Source organism: Rhinoraja longicauda, chromosome 27, assembly GCF_053455715.1.
Source record: "Rhinoraja longicauda isolate Sanriku21f chromosome 27, sRhiLon1.1, whole genome shotgun sequence".
Taxonomy (NCBI): Eukaryota; Metazoa; Chordata; class Chondrichthyes; order Rajiformes; family Arhynchobatidae; genus Rhinoraja; species Rhinoraja longicauda.
This window is the reverse complement of record NC_135979.1, coordinates 26,217,473-26,240,032: the sequence shown is the minus strand read 5'-3', so window position 1 is coordinate 26,240,032 and position 22,560 is coordinate 26,217,473. Positions and strand designations below refer to the sequence as shown.

General features: G+C 41.0%; 1 protein-coding gene across 4 annotated transcripts in view; it reads right to left on the bottom strand.

Moving 5' to 3' along the window:
* Nucleotides 1-1,917: 1,917 nt before the first annotated feature.
* inpp5b (inositol polyphosphate-5-phosphatase B) overlaps nucleotides 1,918-22,560 on the bottom strand; it is a 135,468-nt gene continuing 114,825 nt past the window's right edge. For all 4 annotated transcript variants that reach the window (XM_078422966.1, XM_078422963.1, XM_078422964.1 and 1 more), the window contains 7 exons: nucleotides 22,232-22,397; nucleotides 17,000-17,235; nucleotides 12,801-12,917; nucleotides 12,586-12,670; nucleotides 11,088-11,215; nucleotides 8,995-9,106; nucleotides 1,918-7,012 (listed from right to left, as the gene is read on the bottom strand). In XM_078422966.1, the coding sequence (XP_078279092.1) occupies nucleotides 6,888-7,012; nucleotides 8,995-9,106; nucleotides 11,088-11,215; nucleotides 12,586-12,670; nucleotides 12,801-12,917; nucleotides 17,000-17,235; nucleotides 22,232-22,397 (969 nt within the window). In that variant the 3' untranslated portion in view covers nucleotides 1,918-6,887. The remainder of the gene's footprint in view (nucleotides 7,013-8,994; nucleotides 9,107-11,087; nucleotides 11,216-12,585; nucleotides 12,671-12,800; nucleotides 12,918-16,999; nucleotides 17,236-22,231; nucleotides 22,398-22,560) is intronic.

Here is a 22,560-nt window from a genome sequence, read left to right as displayed (position 1 = left end):
GTAAATTGTGCCAGGTTAAATCATGCCAATTAGGAAATTTGATTGGGCACTGTGTGTGATGTTACCTTTGTGACTCTGATGTGATTTCTGTGCCAGGGACAAGTGATGATGTGATTTCTGTGCAAGCCTCCTTGTGGATCATTCCAGTGTCACCTGGACCACATTGTCCTTTTGTATTTGAGAAGCTGTTGATAAGTGAAATATCCACCTCAATTCCCATGCCACTCGTCACAACCCCCACCTGCCCCTCCCAAAACAACTGCATTCCTAATGCCCTTTTCTCCCAGCCTCTCTCAATCTTTGACCTACCCTAACACTGTGATCACTCCTTCCCTTTTCCAGGCTGCTCATTTCTGGCACACCTCCTCTACCCCTCCTACGCACATCTTGATGTTAGTCTCTATCAATTATTCCTCGCTCCATTTAATCTTGCCAGTGTTCCCCATTTTTCCACTGCATTTGTTAGTGCAAATGTGTGGTGTGTTCAATAACTTGAGCCTATGTCCCAAGTAAATTTTGATGCAACAGAACACGCAAGTTGTCTATTTATATCAACATCATTGTAGTGTATCCTGTCAGATACCTTTGAAGTTGGCAATAGGTTTTCCTGAACAAATTGTTCATTTAGCCCAAAGAAGCCTTCTCCTATCCTTCTTTATGTCACCCAACCAAATATCCTACCAATCCTGTCACCTCATGAATTTACAAAAATGAAAATATCTTCACAAAAGTTCGAAATAATTTACCTTATGATCAGATAATGAATTTTATGTAATTAAAATTCATAATTCTACTGATCCTATTTGTTTAATTTTATATCCTCTATTAAATCATTTTTTTCATCCAGTCAGAACAGTCCCGACCCAAAACGTCAACTGAAGAGTCCCGACCCAAAACATTGTTTGTCCATTTCCTCCACAGATGCTGTCTGACTCACTGTCAGGTTCCTCTGGCACTTTGTTTTGCTTTCTGTTTTGCTCAAGATTCCAGCATCTGCAGTTGCCTGTATCATGAGCTCTGGAAATGTTTTCCTAAATATCTTAACAACCCTCAGATTTTAAGATGCCCCTTAAAAATCATGCTTTTGATCACTCATTTCAATTTCACTTTTTGTTCAGTTTAGCAGTTTGATACAAACACCAATATTAATTCAAATCTTGCCCCATATGCAAGTTTATATACACAGCAAAGAGTCCTGTGAAGATCTATGATCATTTAAAATGTACAATATTCTTGTTCTGAGCTGATCAGAATAGGGCATATGTGATGCAGTTTTGTATCAATACAATTGGTACAACGGTATGGCCATGTCTAGACTTGGGAGGCCCCCTGATGGCCATTCATGTGCCTGCTCTTGGTGGATGGATGCAAGAAAACAATCTAAATGTTCACCCTCAATCTTTGCCAATATGTTAATTAAAAAGAATGACAAAAAAGTCTACTTAAAAATATAAATGAAAAGCATTAAACAGGAAAGTAATTAAAAATAATTCACAGTCCAGTTCCCACTGAATCAGCGAGGTCCTGGATCTTGTGCCACATTTAACCCACGCAGAATCCAAGAAACGATGATGTACCAGAATCCTGCGACTCTTTGAACAAGGTCTCATGCTCAGTGACAGATTTGGTCATTCCTCCTGAACCCTAGTCTACGAAACCATCGTGCTGGACGTTGCAAGAAAGGTTTACCATGGAGCTGACAGTCTGTTGTGAAAATGAAAGATCCAGTATAATGTCCCTCAATTAAATGACAGGTGAACAAAGGGAGATGAGGGGACAGCATGGAAATAAATCAAACCAACCTTTTTGCAGAAAAAACTGGCATTGTTCAACCTTGGGGGAAGGTAACAAAAGTGTTTTTTTGCAGCAAAGAGTACAGTAGAATATATTAAATCATGTTTATTTGTGTCATGCACTGACAATTTGTACGATTTGAACATTAACAAAGATCTCCACCAATGTATAAATACTTTTTAATTCAATTCGATACATATGAAGGCAACAGTTTACATCATATCATGGAGTATGAAACATTATTTTGGTTCATTGTCCAATGTTATAGAGCACTATCTCATGTTGTACAATCACCCATTTGCTCTAAAACCATCCCGAGGCTAAACAAAAATCTCTATAAGCAATATTAGGAAAGATACCGTTCCTCTCTAACACTTTTGTTGCTGAAGTGTCTTTCAAGAATTTAGTTTATGCTCACTCTTTAATGGCATGCTTTACCAGCTTCACTCCCTCAAATTTAGAGTGGGTGATATGATTTCTACAAAATGCAGAGGTTTGCTTTGAGGATGAAATACTGTACACCATCAATGGATCTCATGACCCAGATGCTCTGCCACTACTGGAAGCTTACAAAGCAATGTTGGAATGCCCTGTAGATCCTCATTCAACATCTCTAAACTGCAGGTTTATTTTGCATATATGTGTCACTTTAAAAAGCTATGTCCTGCATTGACAAAGCTGAGATACATATTGTGCAGGAAGCTATTGCAGAAGCTATTTATACCAAAGATAAGACACAAAATGCTGGAGTAACTCAGCGGGATAGGCAGCATCTCTGGAGAGAAGAAATGGGTGATGTTTTGGGTCGAGACCCTTCTTGAGTTATATATTAACATACTCTATCTGCTCCTAGATTGTATGCCAAAGATTGGGATCAGTTATGTCAGTTGTTATGTGAATTAATTTACACATTACATTGATGGAATATGGAGACACAGAAACTTGCCAGATAGGCCAAGAATGTTTTCATGTGAACCTCATTTCATGAAAGGTTTCTTCTTTTTTTGCTCCAATATTTCCACAATGTTTTACTTCATTTTCAGCACTTTAAGGGAATTATTTATGCTGTTCTACCACATAGTTTTAGCAGATTTTATACAGTAATATACCAATACTCTCTATAGCTAATTTGAAAGTCACCATATATATACACACATTTTTCTGGTTCATCCAAGATGTTGATACCAATTCTGACAATGAAACATTGCTTTATTAACATAAAGACATTACATTAATTCAATATTAACAATTATTGATCTGGACAGGTCACATTACATTAAGTTGAAAATTCTCACCCTTTTCAAATCACACGTCCCTATCTGTAATCTCCCAAAGGCCCACAAACGTCCCAATTCTCCAATTCTTGTCACTTGATTTTAATTACTCAACCAATTTCAGGCAATCCTTTGGGTGCAATGGGTCTAAAGCTCTGCTTTAAAGGGTCTAAATAACTGCTTTCCTAAAACTCTTCTCCCCCTCTTTCATCAAAATACTCTACAGACTCTTTGATCAAATGTCTATTTATTTGCCCCAATATCTCCTCCTTGGTATTCTTGTGTGAAATATTGTTTAGTGAGTGATTTGAGGAATGCAGCAATGGGCCACATATGCACGTTATTATTGGCAACAGAATTTTCCTTTACATTTTCTAAGACAATGATAGCTATGGTTAACAGATGTAGGTCAAATTCCAGCTTGCTACAATTACAATGCATTTATTGTGATAATGAAAGATACAAATGAATCCTGGGATTGCTTAGGTTTAACTTCTCAATTTCAAAGAAAGAAAAAGCCCACAAATTTATTGGGAACTGTCTTTAACAACAGAAAATAAAAGAAGCACTTATAAAAGTGAAGCACTTAAGAAAATAAAAGGCATAATGTTAAGATTAGAGGATGAGTGAATATGACCAGTGCTGAGAGAAAGTGAGGTGGAGTGCTGGCAAATTGGAGAAAGGGCAGGGAGATAAGGGTGCTGGGTGTGGGAGGGACGTGGATTACCCTGTGATTAATGCATAAAACTGTCAAAGAGGGTCAGAAGGACAAAAGATTAGTAGTATTTCACAAACATGAAATGTAACTTAAAAATTCTTCAAACATTTCAATAAGCAGGGAGCTGCCAGTGGGTTACAATTATAAAAGATACAAATAGTCTTTGTGTCTTAATGGAATCATCTATTAGATGTAAAGCTAAAGATTAATTCTGCAATAAAACTTGGTTAAATTGATTAAACAACTTTAATTTTTTTTTAAACACAAAGTTATGGACTAACTCAGCGGGTCAGACAGTCTGAGAACATGGATAGGTGACGTTACGGGTCGAGACCCTTCAGACTGATTCTAGGTGGGTGGTGGGGGGGGGGGGAGTGTGAAGAGAGGTGGGGGCAAGACGAATTCAGGCAAGAGAAAGATGGATACAGGTGAGAGGGGTTGATTGGGAAAGGGTGGATAAAGGCCAGAGATGAAAAGGAGATAAAAGAATGAGATAAGAAGTGGCATGCAAAGCGAGACCAGAGGAAGCAATATCGGTGGGAGGAGATGGCAGTGTGAAGCGATGGGGAAGAAAACAGAGGGGGAAGGTTTGGTTAATTACCTAATATTGGAGGATTCAATGTTCATACCCTTGGGTTGTAAACTACTCAAGCGGAATATGAGGTGCTGTTCCTCCTGTTTGCTTGTTGCTTCATTCTGGAAATGGAGGAGGTCCAGGACAGAAAGGTTAATATGGGAATGGGGAGTTAAAACGGTTAGAAATGGGGTGATTCAGCAGGGCTTGGCGGACCAAGTTCAAGTGTTCGGTAAAATGGTTCCAAGTCCTTGCCAATGCAAAGGACGCCACATTGAGATCACCGAAACATGACTACAGTTTAATTCATGTTGAATTTTAATCATGGAAAAATGTTTTAGGACATTTTATTTCAGTATAATCATAAATAATTGGACACCAAGTTGATAAAGAAGGTGGTAGAAGAGGTGACCAAATGCTTTGTTAAAGACAGAGATTTTAATAAGACAGACAGGAAACAAAAAGCTAAAACGGGAGTTAGGTCAGGAATAGAAAGATTATAAATCAACGAGATGTGTGACCAAATATGGGACAAACAACCTTTCATCATTATAATTATCCTGGGATGTCAATGATGCTAACTTGAGATCGCTATTTGGAAATAGTTACAATTTATAATTGAAGACTAAACCTATCATGTCAAACCTGTTGCTATAGCAAGATGTTTAAGTACTGTGTGGATCTCCTTAAACTAATGCAAGGCTGGGACTGGATGTGATGAACATTCAATCGATAAAATTCACAAACTTAAACTATGCAGGAGCAGCTCCCTGTGTATTTGAAGTATTTGCTGTTTCAACAAAAAAATGTTCAACAGGTGGCATCAACAGTAAGGGTTGAAGTGCAGAATAGGATACATTTGTATTGGAACACAGCACAGATGTGGGGTAGCGAATAAGAAGAATCAGATATTGAAGAGAGTCATCCCTCAGCTACTGTTAATTAGCACCTCACAAGGAAAGCGCTCCAACCTGCAGCTTCTGAATTGACTTACTATGATACCTTCATTGCAAACATAGGCAGAAGAAGAAAGACGAGTGCAGTCTTTGTGGATTTCTTGAGTTTAATCTAACATCAATATCTACTCATTACAAGATAATCACTAATCTAAAGCTTTGTACGTACATACTTTAACACTGTGTAAAACAAATGGAATGTATCAGTAAAATAAGAAGAGCAAGCTCAAAGTTTATCATAAGGCATTAAGTGGACTGAAGCCATTTTTGTAACTGGTGCGAGCAATAATATACAATATGGTAAAAGAGCCTCTTCACAAGTTCCATTATGGTGGACAGAGATTAAACAATGTGATCCAAGTCTGATCTCAATGGAAAAAAAATCATTGCAACTCATTCTAACTACAATTTGTAAGCCAAAAGAATCTTAGTCAAAGACAAAAATTCATCTGAGAAGATTTAATATTGGGTATTTATAGGTATTTTACCTGAAACAGCAATTAAAGTATTATAAAAAAATGTTGAACATAATTTTGTGTTAATTCATTGCCAGTTTATCCAAAATGAAAGGTCTAAATGTTTAAAATGTTATGCCAAAATCCTGCTCTGGCCAAATGTTTCACAGTGAACATTATCAGATCAAATTACAATAAGCATTTTTTTTAAATCAAGTTCATAATTGTTATTATTGGTTCAAAACATTTCTGGTAAAAAAAATAAACATTTCAAGTAATATCTGGTGATCACACCTATCCATAATGATGATTATTTTTTATTTGCTTGGCTTAAGAGGAAATGATTTGTACACAAATCAGTTTTTGTTACCACGAGGAAGCTCTAATATAATGACAGGTCTAGTTCACTGTCATTATATCAACTCCAAAAGATAGCAACTAGTTAATTGCTGAATGAATTTGTATGCCTCTCTCTACACTCCAGCAATCTGTTAATTCCAGGTGTAGTTTGATTACAATTTGCTTCTATTTTTTCCAACGTTTTGGGATTAGATTAATTGCAGGCAATTTTTGACAAGTTAAAATTTATTTCTGTTGTTATTTTCTAAAAAAATAGGGAGTGGCCCTTTACAATCTTTCCATTTCACAAACTTTGTGAAAATTTATGATGCAGGAGGCTTCCATTTGGTCTATCCAGCGCGTGCTTAAACTCAGAGCTATTGTGCAAAATACAGTCTCAAAAGCCACTTTGATGAAAAATTGAAAACATTTTTTGCCCTGTGAAAGTGAGCATGGAATAATCTCTGATTTCACTTGTCAACAGGAAGCAACTGTTTGCATACAAAACCATCAGTGCCTTGCACTTAATGCATGACAAGATGTGACATTAATAACATTTCATTATATTTTGACAAAATGGAGGTGGGGAGAATCTCTCCAGCTCTGAACACCAACAGTAAGGTACAATACAAAAATCAGAATTTACGTTCTAAATATCAAAATATTTGCACTGCTCTACATTACCTGAACTTCATAAAAAAATACTCTTGTCTGGAAATTGTACAATTTTATTGAACTCTATAAAATAAACTATGTTGGTGGGTTAAGGTACTTTAGTTAACCGTCCTGCACAGTAAGGAATTGTGAAATGAATAGCTGTGCTGCCTTCTTACTAACGACTGGCTCATATTGGCCCACTAAAGTGAGAGGTGGTCTCAGCAATAATGCTCCGAAGATGCTCGCTGTAGAGAAAACAAAGTGATGTTTATATCTTAAATTGTTGGCTGTAATTCTGATTGGTGATACCACATGGATGCTTCAATCGCCATTTAAACAGATTATAAATCTATACATTTATAAAATAATTGTTTAAATCCGATGCATTAGACCACTAATTTAAAAATGATTTAATTATAACATCTCAACAATCGGTATTCTGGAACAACCCAAATCGTGTATACTCTCAGACTGTTCCCTCTGATATGAAAATATTTCGAGCACAGTTCTCATCTCTGTACAATAAAAATACAATAGCTATGAAAATAAAACGCTGAATCAGAAAAATAATAAGTTTGATTCATCAACTACCAGGCTTTAAAGTAAAGCTGAACATGGAGGATCCATTCCTTAACTTCAACCAAAGGCTAAGCCTGAAGAAGCAAAGTTCTTTAAAAAAAGGGCACAGTGGCACAGTTGGTGGAGCTGCTGCTCCTCGGTTCCAGTGACCCGGGTTCAATCCCAATCAACAGTGCTGTCTGTCATGGAGTTTGCACGTTCTCCATGTGACTGTGGATTTCCTCCTGTGCTTCAGTTTCCTCAGACATGTGGCTTGTTGGGTCAATTGCCCCAAGAGTATAGGTGAGTGATAGAATCTTGGGGGCAGAGGGAAGTGGAGGGTATAGATAGGAATGTGGGGACAATATTAAGGGTAATTGTGGGCCAGTGCCTGATAGCCGGCATGGATTCAATGAGCTGAAAGGAAATTTCTGTGTTATTTGACACTATATGAGTAAGAAACGGTAGTAAACAGAAAGCTTATCATATGGGGAAGATCCGAATGGAGAGCCATATATGATAATCACCATGCATGATTATCACCATGCTAACAGAGGGGAAAAAAATCTTATCATTTAAATGGTGAAACACAGCTTAATCCTGAGGTTCAGAGCAATATGGGTCTCAGCATTTTCTAAAATGCAGCTATTACAAATAATTAGGAAAGTTCACAACATTGAAAATCAGAGGTGGTTTGTTGGGCTAGTAAGTGGAAAAGCCATGTTAACTCAAGGAAAGGAGTGGAACATGTGTGAGGGATTAGGTGACAGACTCCTTATTCCTAATTCATTTGTTCTTGTACCTTGCCAGACTCGCCCATAATCCTCAGGTGAATAAAAGCAAGGAGCCTACGACAAACAATTATTGAACACTATTGATTAGTTTTGAAACTGATGTGTCGATAATGCTGGGAAGATGCTGCAGAAAATACTCAGCAGGTCAGACAGCATCCATGGAAAGGAAAGCAGAGTTGTCATTTTTAAACAGGTTTTGACCATTTTGGTTGATGAAAGATTGTCGCCTGCAATGTCAGCTCTCTTTCTCTCTCTGCTGTTCCCCAACTGCTGGGAACTGCCGTGAAAGTTCAGCTGTTATATCCATGTTTCATTTGTAAAATGGCCATAGACATTGAGCAGTGAAATACTATGTACTCAATTCAGCACCCAGCATTGAAATAATTTTCAAAGAATCCCCCACTTTGCATGATGTATGTTGATCACATGGATTAACACTAGGTAATAGCCTGTCATTACCCAAGTGAAGTTTACATTAAATAATTACCCCCCCCCCCCCCCCAGCTCACAACCATACAGCCCCACCTGTCCATAAGTATTGTCTGCTAGATTTCATCACCTCTCCTGACCCAATTACCTGATTGTTTGACCTTCCCAGCTTGTTAACTCTGTAAGATTCAACTTGCTCACTTCCTCAATTACCTGAGCTCCACTCTAAATTATAATTCCCTGGAACCTCTACTGCCTCATGGAAATGTGACCTGAAGGAAAATTAGCAGGGCTTCTCAGCCTCACCATTCATCTGCTGCAATTTTAACCAAAAATATTAAGTTTGAGGCCAACAAATCCATCTGGCTTTCAACATGGAGTTCTCCAGTTGGTCTTTGCTTTTATTGTTACCTAAAATTTCTCAAGAAAGACAGCTTTAAGCTTACCAAGTGTAGAGACATCAAGGTTGTTGGAACTCGCATGTTTCAGAAGTTCTCGAAGGAAAGCCATTAAATAATTGAACACATTCCTATGGCATTGAGGTAGCATGTAGACAATCTATGTAAGGAGAAAAAAGTAGGATGTATAAGGGTGGATGAAAGTTACCAAATTGATTAACAAAATTCCTTGGATACACAAAGAACTGCAGATGTTGGAATATTGAGCAAAACACAAAGTACTGGAAGAATTCAGCAGGCCAGACAGCATCTACAGAGGGAATGGACAGATATAATTTTGGGTCATATTGTTCTTGGTGGGTTTACCAACAAGAGGAATTCATCAACAAAAATCATTTATATAACACATCTAACATTAAAAAACATGGTAAAGTACTTCTCACTTTTCTAACTTCAAGAAGTCAAGGCCCAGCCTACTTCATCTCTACTCATTGGTCAAACATATTGCACCAGGAATCAATCTGGCAAACATTCACTGCACTCCTCTATCACGTGTACATCATTGTGAAGGATGGGAGATGAGATCAGCACACAATATACCAGATGCAGTTTCACCGGGGCTCTACATAATTGGAGCAGTGCACCCCCTACACAAATTCTCTGACAATTGAGGCCAGAATATGGTTTATTTTCTTAATTACCGACTTAACCTGCCTGTTATCTTTCAGGAAATGGCCATTTTGAATTGTTGCAGCTTAAAGGAGGGGAGGGAGGGTTTTAATAAGCAACCAAGTATCCAGTGAAATTCAGCATCTATCATCCATGATCTCAGCAGCATTACAGAGTCCAGAATCATCGCTGACACACACTAGTTAAAGATGTGCAACAAGACCAAAGGTTTTGACAGCCACACCTTTCAATCTCTTGCCATTTAAAAAATGGTTTCACTTTTCTACTTTTTTATTACCCAATGTTTCCATTATATTCCATCTGCCATATCTTGCCCATTCACGTAGCCTATATATATTGCATCATTCATTCAGATGGGTGATAACTTATGCAAATGAAAAGCAGATTCTGCATCCTCCTCACAACAGGATAAATGCATTGGTGAGATTGGCTAAAGCTGAATAGAAAAATCCTGGGATTTTGACCCTTGAGGATCTGTCTTTTAGTTGGAGTTCTGCTTTGATATCTCAATCGAACTACTTCCTTGTTCCTTCTGCTGTCATCATTTATTCAGATTTATGATAATTCCATCATATCCCTTCCTTTCCAGCTGCACAGGAATTTTCGTGAAACACTAGAATCATGGCCTTAGTTGTAGACATTTCAGGAAATTCTGTCTTAACCACAATGATGCTAAGCAGACAGGGAGGCTCAGAGACTTAGGGAGGCCGCGAAGCAGCCAGGCGGCATATCCCCACGGCTGAACTTTGGGTCGGTGTTGTGCAGTCGTCAGGATCAGACCCGTCGGCAGCCGAGATCAGGCTGGTGGTTGATGAGAGCGCCAGTGGTTGAGACCGGCGATCGTTGAGGTCGAGGGCGGACAAAGGCAGTCGTGGGTGCCAGAGGTCAGACGTGCGCCGACCACAAAGGAGGACCCAGTAGGGGAACTGCCGAGAGGGAGAACAAAGAAGGACCCAATATGGGGGGACCACAAATGGATTATGTTAAATGGAATACTTTGTAACTTTATTGACGCCCTTTATATGGTGACTCTTTGCATTGCTTGGGTATGCAAAACAAAGAATATCACTGTGACCTCACATGTGACAATAAAGTATCATTCATATTCATTCATGTGATAACATGCAAATGAAAAGCAGATACTTGTGGGTGCTGATAACCCAAAATAGAAACAAAAATGCAGAGATGCTCAGCCCAGCAAGTTCAAGTTGCATCAGGGGAGGGAGAAACAGAATTAATATTTCAGTTCAAAAGACCTTTCTTAAGAATGAGGAAAGTTTTCTAATTAGCTGAGTATTCCCCAAATCTGCTGTGAATTACCTACAATTAGCTCATATATTGAAAATGGGATTCACATTGTCCACTCAGTGTGATTGGGTCCAAAGGAGAATTCTGACCCAAAACATCACTTGTCCATTCCCTTCACGGGGCATCCCAATTGTGTTGTTTACCTGTTCAACCTGGGTCAGGCTGCCGGCACTTTCTAGACACTTGTCGTATAGGTTATAAGTGATGACCGGCTCAGGAAGAGCGTCCAGAAACAGCAACAATGCTTCGCAGATAGAATGGTTACTGCCAGCTGCAAATATAAGTTAAGGAAATAGATGGGGTGTTTCACATACGTACACTTGGATAATGCCCATTTACAAAGAAAACCCACAGAACAACAAGGCACAATTCTATTAAAGATTCACACTCGTCCAGTTCTGCATCTATAAGTATACTCACAAAGAGAGAGCCATGTTAAGGATGGTGGAGTGCCAGAGTTGGTGCAGCTGCTGCCTCACCGGAGTTCAATCCTGATGCCCGATGATTTTCATGCAGAGTTTACACATTCGTTGTGGGCTGATGTTGTTCCTGTGTGGTACTATGCTATTTACCCTGTGACTGCGTAGGTTTCCAGTTTTCTCCTACCTCCCAAAGACATTGGAGTTGGAGAGTGAATCGACTGTTCTGAAATGTCCCTATTGTTTAGATTAAGTGGTAAAACCTGGGAAAGTTGATCGAAGGAGGGATGGGAGTGGGTTAATGATTGGGAAAATTAGTAGGGAAATGGGATTGCTCTATGAACTGACATAGTCCCCACAAAATGAAATGGCCTCCTTCTAAGTCTACGTAAAATCACAAACTGATAAAGCTCTCACCGTCTTTGGCAGAATTTCCCTTGGACCTCAATGGGTGCAGATAGGATTCTCTTACTGTGCCTAATGAAAAAGAATTGATCCCCTGCAACCGCAGGAGATGCAACACCTGTCTCTTTACTTCCCCCCTCGGCTCCATCCAAGGATCCAAACAGTCTTTCCAGGTGAGGCAGAGGTTCACCTGCACCTCCTCCAATCTCATCTACTGTATCCACTGTTCCAGATATCAACTTCTCTACATCGGCGAGACCAAGCACAGGCTCGGCGATCATTTCGCTGAACACCTCCACTCAGTCAATCTTAACTTACTTGATCTTCCGGTGGCTCAGCACTTCAACTCCCCCTCCCAATCCCAATCTGACGGGGCCTTTTACATTGTCGGAGTGAGGCCCAGCGCAAATTGGAGGAACAGCACCTCATATTTCACTTGGGTAGTTTACACCCCAGCAGTATGAACATCGACTTCTTTAACTTCAGATAGTCCTTGCTTTCCCTCTCTAGCCCTTCCCCCTTCCCAGTTCTCGCACTAGTCTCACTATCTCCGACTACATTCTATCTTTGTCCCGCCCCCTCCCGACATCAGTCTGAAGAAGGGTCTCGACCCGAAACGTCACCCATTCCTTCTCACCCGAGATGCTGCCTGACCCGCTGAGTTACTCCAGCATTTTGTGTCTACCTTAGAATTGTTGCCAATTTGAATTCCTTTCCACCCTGCTCTGATGATGGGTAAAACATTGGCCGTTCTTAGGTAACCAAAATGCAATAGAAGAGAAGTCATGAAATTTCATTACACATTAGAAAAGGATACGGATAAAATCTGGTATTCCAGTATCCAAACAGTCTCTGATCATCTCAAATTCCGACTTCAGTCCTGGTTGTTGGAAAAGATCGCCCTACAATGACAGCATTTGACATGTCAACAAAGACACTCCCCAATTACATGGGAAAACAAGCTGAGGAATGAACAAGATTCAAGACAGATATTTTGGAATGGTTACGACAGTAAGCAGGTTTTCACGAGACCTGGAGTGCAGCATTACGATGTAGGTGGTCGACCATTGTCCAGATTTCTTTTGGGATGTCAATTTGCACTTCATTTGACAAGCAGTCACCATAATTGTTCTCCTTTGCCTTTCTTTCCTGCAGGTTAAACAAATTGCATTGTAATTCCAGCAATGCTGAAATAAAGTGCACCATTCATGTGTCAAAATAAACTATAGTGTACCCCCATGCTATGGCATGAGTAATGTATTTTATATAACGCAAACTATTTTCTCTCCATTGAATCCCATGTTATATGTGTACATGAGTTCCTAGCGGAAGTGTTTCAACAGTCATGCCCAACGGGTGTGCAATCTACGGGCAAAGGAATTCTGACTGCCTTGTAGGCAGAAGAAAAAGAATTGTTCTTTTAATGCATGTAACTTTCTTTTCAATTTATGGCTACCATATAGAATCAGGCCCTTAGGCCCACCAGGTCCATACCGAAAATCAATCACCCGTTCACATTAGTTCTGGTATCCCACTTTAGTTCTGTTATCCCATTTTCTCATCCAATCCCTACACACTAGGGTCAATTTATAGAGGCCAATTAACCTATAAACCGGCACGTCTTTGGGATTTGGGAGGAAACACGAGCATCCTGAGGGAACCCATGCAGTCACGGAGAATGTGCAAACTCCACACAAACAGTACCCGAGATCAGGATCAAACCTGGCGTTGTGAGGCAGCAGCTCTACCAACTGCACCACCGTGCTGTTGTTTGATAAAATAGCATTGTACAAGTATCAAGAGAAGAGATTGCCTTGCCAATTTATAAACCAAATCTTTTAAGCGATCCCTCGCTGTAAACAACAGGGTGTGACTGTTGGACAAGTACAGGTTATCACCATTTGCTAACCAAAATTTGCTAACCAAATGCTATCACCATTTGGGTTGCAGAAACTTGCCCTTGCTGAATTTGTAAAACACAACCCAAAAATCCTTGATATGGCATAAAATTCCCTCATGGAATTTATATGGGGGAAACAAATTCCAGGAACACAACTCCTGATTAATGCAGGGGTCCCTTGCACTAATGAAGAGATTGCTTGTAAGCTTCCAAAGCATATCCCTCAAGTGGCCTCTGGCTGTGAATCGGCAGCCTGTAATCATTGTCATTGATAAACTAATTCGGTTCCCTGAATATATTTTGTATTGATTTATTTTCACATAAATTCTGCAAGAGTAAATTGTTATTCCTTATATCCAATTTTTTGATGGTGATTTGTGAATTCCATAAAGTTGAATTTTCACTTCCCAAACTCCCGTTATACTGGGATGCATTGTGTTCCACCTTTTCTTTTTCTACTTGGAATACACTACGAGAGCGAATTTTATCCCGTATGGTGGGGGTCACCTTTACTTGTACAACAACCGCAGACTGGTTCATAGCAAGAGATTACTTCAAAGATTTGCTCCTTATTGACTTATTCAATGACTCAATGATACTTTATTGTCACATATACTCAGGGACAGTGAATTTTTAAATTTTTTTTTTGCAGACACCCCAGTAAAATCATATAGCAGACCTCACTTAAGCAGTGCACAAGTGTCACCTTGTTTTGGTGCCGACAGAGATGCAAATGTTCACCAAAATGTCCCATCTACTGCCTTCCGCTGCACGTGACAACAATTTGTACAAATATCATCCATACAGTCAAGTGAGAAATACTGCACCATTTTCTTTTGGTAGGTGGGACAGTGTGGTAGGATAATCAGAGGGAGGCAACTTAGGAGAGCAGCAGCTCTAACATGAAGGGTAAGAGTAGAATAACTAAAGACAATGTAAATGCAGATGTGTACAACTGGTTGACTGCAGTAAGATCAGGATTTTGCAGTTAGTGATAAAGCAACATCTCAGTATGCTCAGTATGAAGTAAGCTGCCCACAAAGCTCAAGCAACCGCAATGTGCATTTCCCTTTCTCAATGCCAGGTCCAGGGAACCTCTGGCGTCCAGTGAGAATGATGACATCAAGAAACTCAATGCCAAGCACGCCGAGGCAGATAACAAGGCAAGTGTTAGAGGCACAAATTATAACTGACATTTTAAAGGTTTGGCAATGCCCAAAATGCTTTACAACATAAACATAAGAATAACAGAGTTGAAATCATGTGAACTTTATAACCTAACATAAAATCCAGTAAATTTTGAAATATTATCTGAGGAAATGTCAATCTCACATAAAAACTTAATTAAGAAAACAGAATATTTGGACAGCTAAAGTAGTTCAAAATACCTGGTTCCCATGTTAGGTTACTGATTTCAGTCAGTTTAAGTAGGAGGTAGATAGATTTTTTGAAAAATAGGGGAATTGAGGTTAGTGGGGAATTGGCAGAGAGGCAGAGGTGATCAGCTGAACAGTACCTATTACGTTGTGTTGTGTTCTGAATATTATACAGACAACATCACTCTCTGTGGTGTTAGTGATAGCACATTTTTGATTTCCACGTTTACCTATTACAGACACTACTGTCAATTTCTGCAAGGGAGTAGTCCATAACATTGTTCTCAGTTTTGTGGTGTAGCTCTAGAGAAGAATATAGCAAGTTACTGGACATCAAAATCCAAGCCTTTCTGTAGATAAGAACATTTTAAGGAATGGATGCATAACAGGTTTTGTTTCATAATGCAAGAAAATTACAACTGTACCATCGGAATTGATTGTAAAATTGTGGTACACAATATTAGGCTTAGATCGACAGTTTATAGGCAATGCAGGTTACATGAGTGCTCTGTGTTTTGTCACTGAAAAGGTTTTTGTAAATGGTCTTTCAATGTTAACAATGGAAACATGGCCCTAGGTAGATTGGAAAGTTTCCTTGACCCTGAGAACTGTGCAAAATAAACAATACATGCAAGTAAATGCATTAAAAGTCAAGTTCACACCACCTTCAGGCACTTGTGTAGGGAGGAGCTGCAGATGCTGGTTTAAACCGAAGACAGACACAAAAAGCTGGAGTAACTCAGTGGGTCAGGCAGCATTGCAGGAGGACAAAAAAAAATAGGTGACATTTCGGGAAAGGTCTCGACCCATTCCTTTGCTCCAGAGATGCTGCCTGACCTGCTGAGTTACTCCAGCTTTTTGTGTCCGCCTTCAAACACTTGTAGACTTCAAAATAAATATTAGTGCAGGAAATGAACCAAACTCAACCAATCCAAATTTTTGGCAGAGCACCACCAGAACTTCCTCGCTTATCTTTCAATATTTTACATGCATCTCCCCAGCTGAAGGTTTCACTTGAAAGATGGACCTCTGATTCTTTAGTGTTTCCTCAATACTGCACAGAAGTATTAGCCAAGTTTATGTGATCAGAAAAAAAAGACACAAAGTGCTGAAGCAACTTCGCAGGTCAGGCAGCATCCCTGGAGAATTTTTGGTGACGTTTTGGGTCGGGACCCTTTTTCAGACTCAACGTGATCAAATTCTGGAGTGATCATCGCTTGCAGCCCAGCAGTATGAACATTCACTTCTCCAACTTTAGATAGTTCCTCTGTCCCTCTCTTCCCCTCCCCTTCCCAGTTCTCCCTCTATCTTCCTGTCTCCACGTATATACTTCCTTTGTCCCGCCCCCCTGACATCAGTCTGAAGAAGGGTCTCGACCTGAAACGTCACCCATTCCTTCTCTCCTGAGATGCTGCCTGAGTTACACCAGCATTTTGTGAATAAATACCTTCGATTTGTACCAGCATCTGCAGTTATTTTCCTACAAATTCTGGAGTGACATTACTCTGTATCGGAGCAGCACAGTGGCGCAGCTGGTGTCGTTCCTGCCTCACAGCACCAAAGACCCAGTTCGATACTGAGCTCACGTGCTGTCTGTGTGGAGTCTGCATGTTCTTCCTATGACCTGTTGGGTTTCCTACGGGTGTTACGATTTCCTCCCATATCCCAAAGACGCGTGGGTTTGTAGGTTAACTGATCACTGTGCAGGGGATGGATGAGAAGGTGGGATAACATAAAACTAGCATGAACGGGTGATTGATGGTCGACGTGGCCTCTGTGGGCCGAAGGGCCTGTTTCCATGGTGTATCACTAAACGTCAAGACTAATGTTAAAAGTAGAATGGAAGGACAAACGTTAAACATTTTACATGCATTTTCTGAATCTCAATTCTTCTCAGTTGTTCTGCAAATTTACAGTTGCAGCAATTTGAGATTATTTTAGACTGATCTACTCACCAACACTTGTATCCTTTCCGATGGGACTTCGCGCATGGGTTCCCTCAGGCAGCAAAGCGTGTGCAGTGAAGATCCAAAGCAACTTGGGAGGTAATTCCCCGAAATCGCCAGAAAATAATCCTTTCCACGTTTTAGATGCAAGACTAAAATATCCTCAATCTGGTCAATTCCCATATTTAACGGGAGAGCAGTGGTTTTATTCACATACACTTCCAACTCGATTTCTATTCTATCTCCTAAAGAGTAAACAAACCCATGTTTGTTCATACACATCACCACACAAGCAATCTGATCATTGCAAAGGTTATCTTCAGATTCGTAAAACAGGCACGCGCTTTTGTGTTTATCTCGAGACCTTCGATATAGTAGGATTGATTCGGAAAAAAAGGGGGGCTTTTGGAAGGCATAAAGAACTTAAGGCACAGACATCATTAGAGGAATACAGAAGGTGTAGGGCGGTTCTTAAAAAAGAAATTAGGAGAGCAAAAAGGGGCCATGAGATAGCACTAGCGGGCAAAATAAAAGAAAATCCCAAAGTGTTCTATAAGTATATCAAGGGTAAGAGGATAACGAGGGAAAGAGTGGGGCCCATCAGGGACCATAGTGGAAAGCTGTGTGTGGAGCCAGAGGATGTAGGAGATGTTTTAAATGATTTTTTTGCATCTGTTTTTACGAGGGAGGAGGGCGATGCGGACTTAGAAATGGAGCAGGAGGGTTGTGATGTTCTTGAGCATATTGCTATTGACAGGGAGGCGGTGATGGAGGCTATGGCAGGCTTAAAAGTGGATAAGTCTCCGGGCCCTGACGAGATGTATCCCAGGATGCTGAGAGAGGCAAGGGAGGAGATTGCGGGGGCTCTGGCACAAATTTTCAGAGCCTCTCTTGCAACAGGGGATGTACCGGAGGACAGCTAATGTGGTGCCATTATTTAAAAAGGGCAGTAGGGATAAACCTGGGAACTACAGGCCGGTGAGTCTGACATCGGTGGTGGGGAAGCTGCTAGAAAAGATTCTGAGGGACAGAATCAGTCTTCACTTGGAGGATCAAGGGTTAATTAAGGATAGTCAACATGGCTTTGTTAAGGGAAGGTCGTGTCTGACTAACTTGATTGAATTTTTTGAAGGGGTGACCAAGGAGGTAGATGGGGGTAGTGCAGTGGATGTGGTATACATGGATTTCAGTAAGGCTTTTGACAAGGTCCCACACAGGAGACTAGTCAAGAAGGTAAGAGCCCATGGGATCCAGGGCACCTTGGCAAAATGGATAAAAAACTGGCTTAGTGACAGAAGGCAGAGGGTGATGGTAGAAGGGTGCTTCTGTGACTGGAGGCCGGTGTCCAGTGGGGTGCCGCAGGGATCGGTGTTGGGTCCCTTACTGTTTGTAATCTACATAAATGATCTGGATGTCAACGTACAGGGCATGATCAGCAAGTTTGCACATGACACAAAGGTAGGGGGGGTGGTGAATAGCGAAGAAGGGCAAGCTGCAGGAAGATATAGATGAGATGGTCAGATGGGCGGAGCAGTGGCAGATGGAATTTAATCCTGAAAAGTGCGAGGTGATGCACTTTGGCAGAAATAACTTGGAGAGGGAGTACACCATGAATGGAAGGACCCTAGGGAAGACAGGGGTACAGAGGGACCTTGGAGTACAGGTACACAAGTCCTTGAAGGCAGCAGGACAGGTGGATAGGGTGGTCAAAAAGGCATATGGGTTACTGGCCTTCATTAGCCGGGGCATCGAATATAAAAGTACTGGGATAATGATGGAATTGTACAGAACACTGGTGAGGCCACAGCTGGAGTATTATGTACAGTTCTGGTCACCACATTATAGAAAGGATGTGATAGCTTTGGAGAGGGTGCAGAAGAGATTCACCAGGATGCTGCCAGGGATGAAGGGCCTCGGCTATGAGGAGAGACTGGGCAGACTGGGGTTGTTTTCCCTGGAGCAGAGAAGACTGAGAGGGGACATGATCGAGGTGTACAAGATCATGAGGGGCATGGATAAGGTAGATGGCGGGGAACTTCTTCCACTGGTGGAAGGTTCAACAACGAGGGGACATAGATACAGGGTAAGGGGAGGGAGGTTTCGGGGGGATGTGAGAAAGAACTTTTTCACCCAGAGGGTGGTTGGAGTCTGGAACTCACTGCCTGGGGTGGTGGTGGAGGCGGGAACACTCACAACATTTAAGAGGCATTTGGATGGGCACTTGAAATGCTACAACATTCAGGGCTACGGTCCAAATGCGGGAAAATGGGATTAAAATTAGACTGTGTTTGGTAACGGGCGGCGCGGACACGATGGGCCGAAGGGCCTCTTTCTGTGCTGTAGGATTCTATGACTCTATGACCTTCTGAAGGTGCGCATTTGACCCAAGTCAACATTCTCCTGTGATTCAGTGTCAGTGAATGAAAACCACAATGTTTCTATTGTTAAAAGGATGAACAAGCTAGGGCAGGCAATAATGACAAATGTGTCATTGAAATATGCACTGCATTTACTCTCAGAGCTCGTGACTCTAACAATCCTCCGATAGAGCCTCCTTTTGTGCTGTGCAATAGCACTTCCTAGCTGTAACAGAACCAGGCACATGGTTTTCACGTATAATTAACATAGAGTATGAAATAAAAACTAAGTGATGAGGATAGACACAAAAAGCTGGAGTAACTAGGGACCGACCATCGGCACAGCCGATTTACACCGGGCTCGGCCAGCAGCCGCCGGCAGCAATGGGCCGTCGGTGAGAGGGGGCGGCTGTCGGTGAGCGAAGAGGGCTGTCGGTGAGCGAGGAGGGCCGTCGGTGAGCAAGGAGGGCCAGAGAGACGTCGTCCATGTGAATGCTGGCGGTCAGTCGAGGGCAGGCTGCAGTTAGTGGTGAACGTGCCGTTGAGAAAAAAGAGGGACCCGGCATGGGGTCACCGCCGAGAACAAAGGGGAACATGGCATGGGGGGGGGGGGGCAGCATCTGTGGAGGGAATAGAAAGACGACATTTTGGGTCCGGACTCTTCATTTCTTCAATGTGAGGAAGGGTCACCTGTCTATTCTCTCCACTGATGCTGCCTGACCCATTGAGTTACTCCAGCACTTGTGTGTTTTGTTCAAAATTCCAGCATCTGCAGTTCCTTGTGGGGAGTATGAAAATATCCTTGTGTAAATAGATTAATTTAAAATATTAACCCATAAGCAGATTTGGTATTTGGCCAACATTGAATAAATTTGTCTGTCTCTAATTAGTGACGATGTTATGTGTTTGTACTGTTTCAGTTAAAAATTCAGTGTGTACTTGGCTAGAAGCAAAGCCTCTGGTATCACATGCTAGGCTACTTTTATTCCTTTTCACAAATAAAATTAATCTGAGGATGGCAAGTTTACTTCGTGTGGATCTGTGAAACTCACCAGTGTCTGGGCAATGTATTGCCTTGAAACAGCTAAATTACTAAACCCAGGCTTTCTAGATTTTTGAATAGGGAAGGATAGGACTCTGAATGTATGGTTCAATCACCTCTCAACCCTGGTAATGTCAGTGGCTTAGCTGCCAATGTTTACACAGTAATCTCACTTTAACCATTATCTTCAAATTGTGTAAAGTTACATTACAGTAGTACAAGACATTGGTGAGGTTGCACTTGGAGTACTCAGTTTTGGTCACTCTTCCATGGGAAGGATGTCATTAAGCTCGAAAGAGCGCAGAGCAGATTTACGAGGATGTTGCCAGGACATGAGGGCATGAGCTTTAGAGAGAGCTTGGGCAGGCTTGGAATTTATTCTTTGGAGGACAGGAGGCTAAGGGGTGATCTTATAGAGGTGTATAAGATCATGAGACAAATTGATAGGGTGAATCCAGAGTATTTTACCCAGAGCAGGGGAATCAGGAACCTGAGGACATAGGTTTAAGGGGTGAGGGGAAAGATTTAATAGCAACCCGAGGAGCAACTTTTTCACACAGAGGATTGTGGGTATATGGAACGAGATGCCAGAGGAGGTAGGTGAGGCAGGTTATATAACGAGATTTAAAAGACATTTCAACAGGTACAAGAATAGGAAAAGTTTAGAGTATGGGCCAAACACAGGCAGGTGGGATTAGGTTAGATGGGGCATCTTGGTTGGTGTGGGCAAGTTGGTCTGAAGGGTTTGTTTCCGTGCTGTATGACTCTATGACAATGAGTGAAGGTAAATATCTAAATCCAGCCAACATAACGTAAGCTATCAACATCAAAGCGATGGTCAAATCATTTTCTTTTTATTTCGTGATTCAGGAAATATTAATGAAATTATTTAAAATAAAAAGGAGGAATATTCCATATTGGCACTGAGAATGGAGTATATTTTGGAGCAATTCCAGGGTTATCATCAAGTTGCACAAAGTGCTTGAGAAACTCAGTGGGTCAGGCAACATCTGTGGGGGGAATGGATTGATGAAGTTTCAGGTCGGGACACTTCTTAAGATGTTGGGTCTGAAGAAGAGTCCTGACCCAAAACATTGCCTCTCTTCCTTCCACAGATGCTGCCGGACCCGTTGAGAACCTCAAGTACTGCCGTTCCTTGCGTCATCATCAAGTTATTTCAGGGCAGGTTAGTTTAGTGATAGTTCGTGATACAGCTTGGAAACAAGCCTTTCGGCTCACCAGGTCCAAGCCGACCATCACTCACTAGTTCTATTATCCCACTTTCGCATTCTACACATGAGGGGCAATTTATAGAAGCCAATCAGCTGTATAAACCTGCACATCTTTGGGATGTAGGGAAGAAACCGGAGGAAATCCATACGGTCACAGGGAGAACGTGCAAACTCCGCACAGGCAACACCTGTAGTCAAGATCGTGTCGGATCTCTGGCACTGCAAGGCGGCAACTCTGTCTACCCGAGCTCTGACGAACTTCATGATATTTCCATTTCCATTACCACCTCGTAATACTTCTTCTAAATGTGAATTAAACTTTAGTATCCACTTTATTTTCAGACAGCAAAATCATGTTGGGAACTGGGATGGATTCTCTTATTCACTTCGTGTTGGGTCCCTAAACATGAGCACTTTCATCATAGTTTGGACTAAAACAAAGAATGAAAGGACAGCAGCTTTATTCTGTATGGTGCCTCACACCCAGAATAGTCAACTTTTTAATTTCAATCATTTAATTTTGATTAAGGATTTACATAAAATCAATCCTGTAATAGAATGCAATGTTAAAAAGAGATACATTTATACTGAGGAGCAAAATAAAACATACCTTCAATTAAAATCCCCTTGTTAGGTGTAGCACTAAACCATGGCTTGCAGTAAGAAAGCTCGTTCAGTTTGCTGATGAATTCAAACTGACAGGGGACAAGCCCACTGTTTGCAACAACAAGCGTTTGAACCTTGAGCTGCATGAACTTTACATTCTCAAAATTAAACTGGGAAAAAAAAAACACTTCATTCAATAGTATCAGTAAAAGAACAGAATCTTGCAAAATAACTCACAAAAAAAACCAATTGCCCACAAGCGTTAAATTGACATGTTAACAATCCATATTTGATGGACCTATCAGTGCAAGAGATGTGTACACTCACGATTGC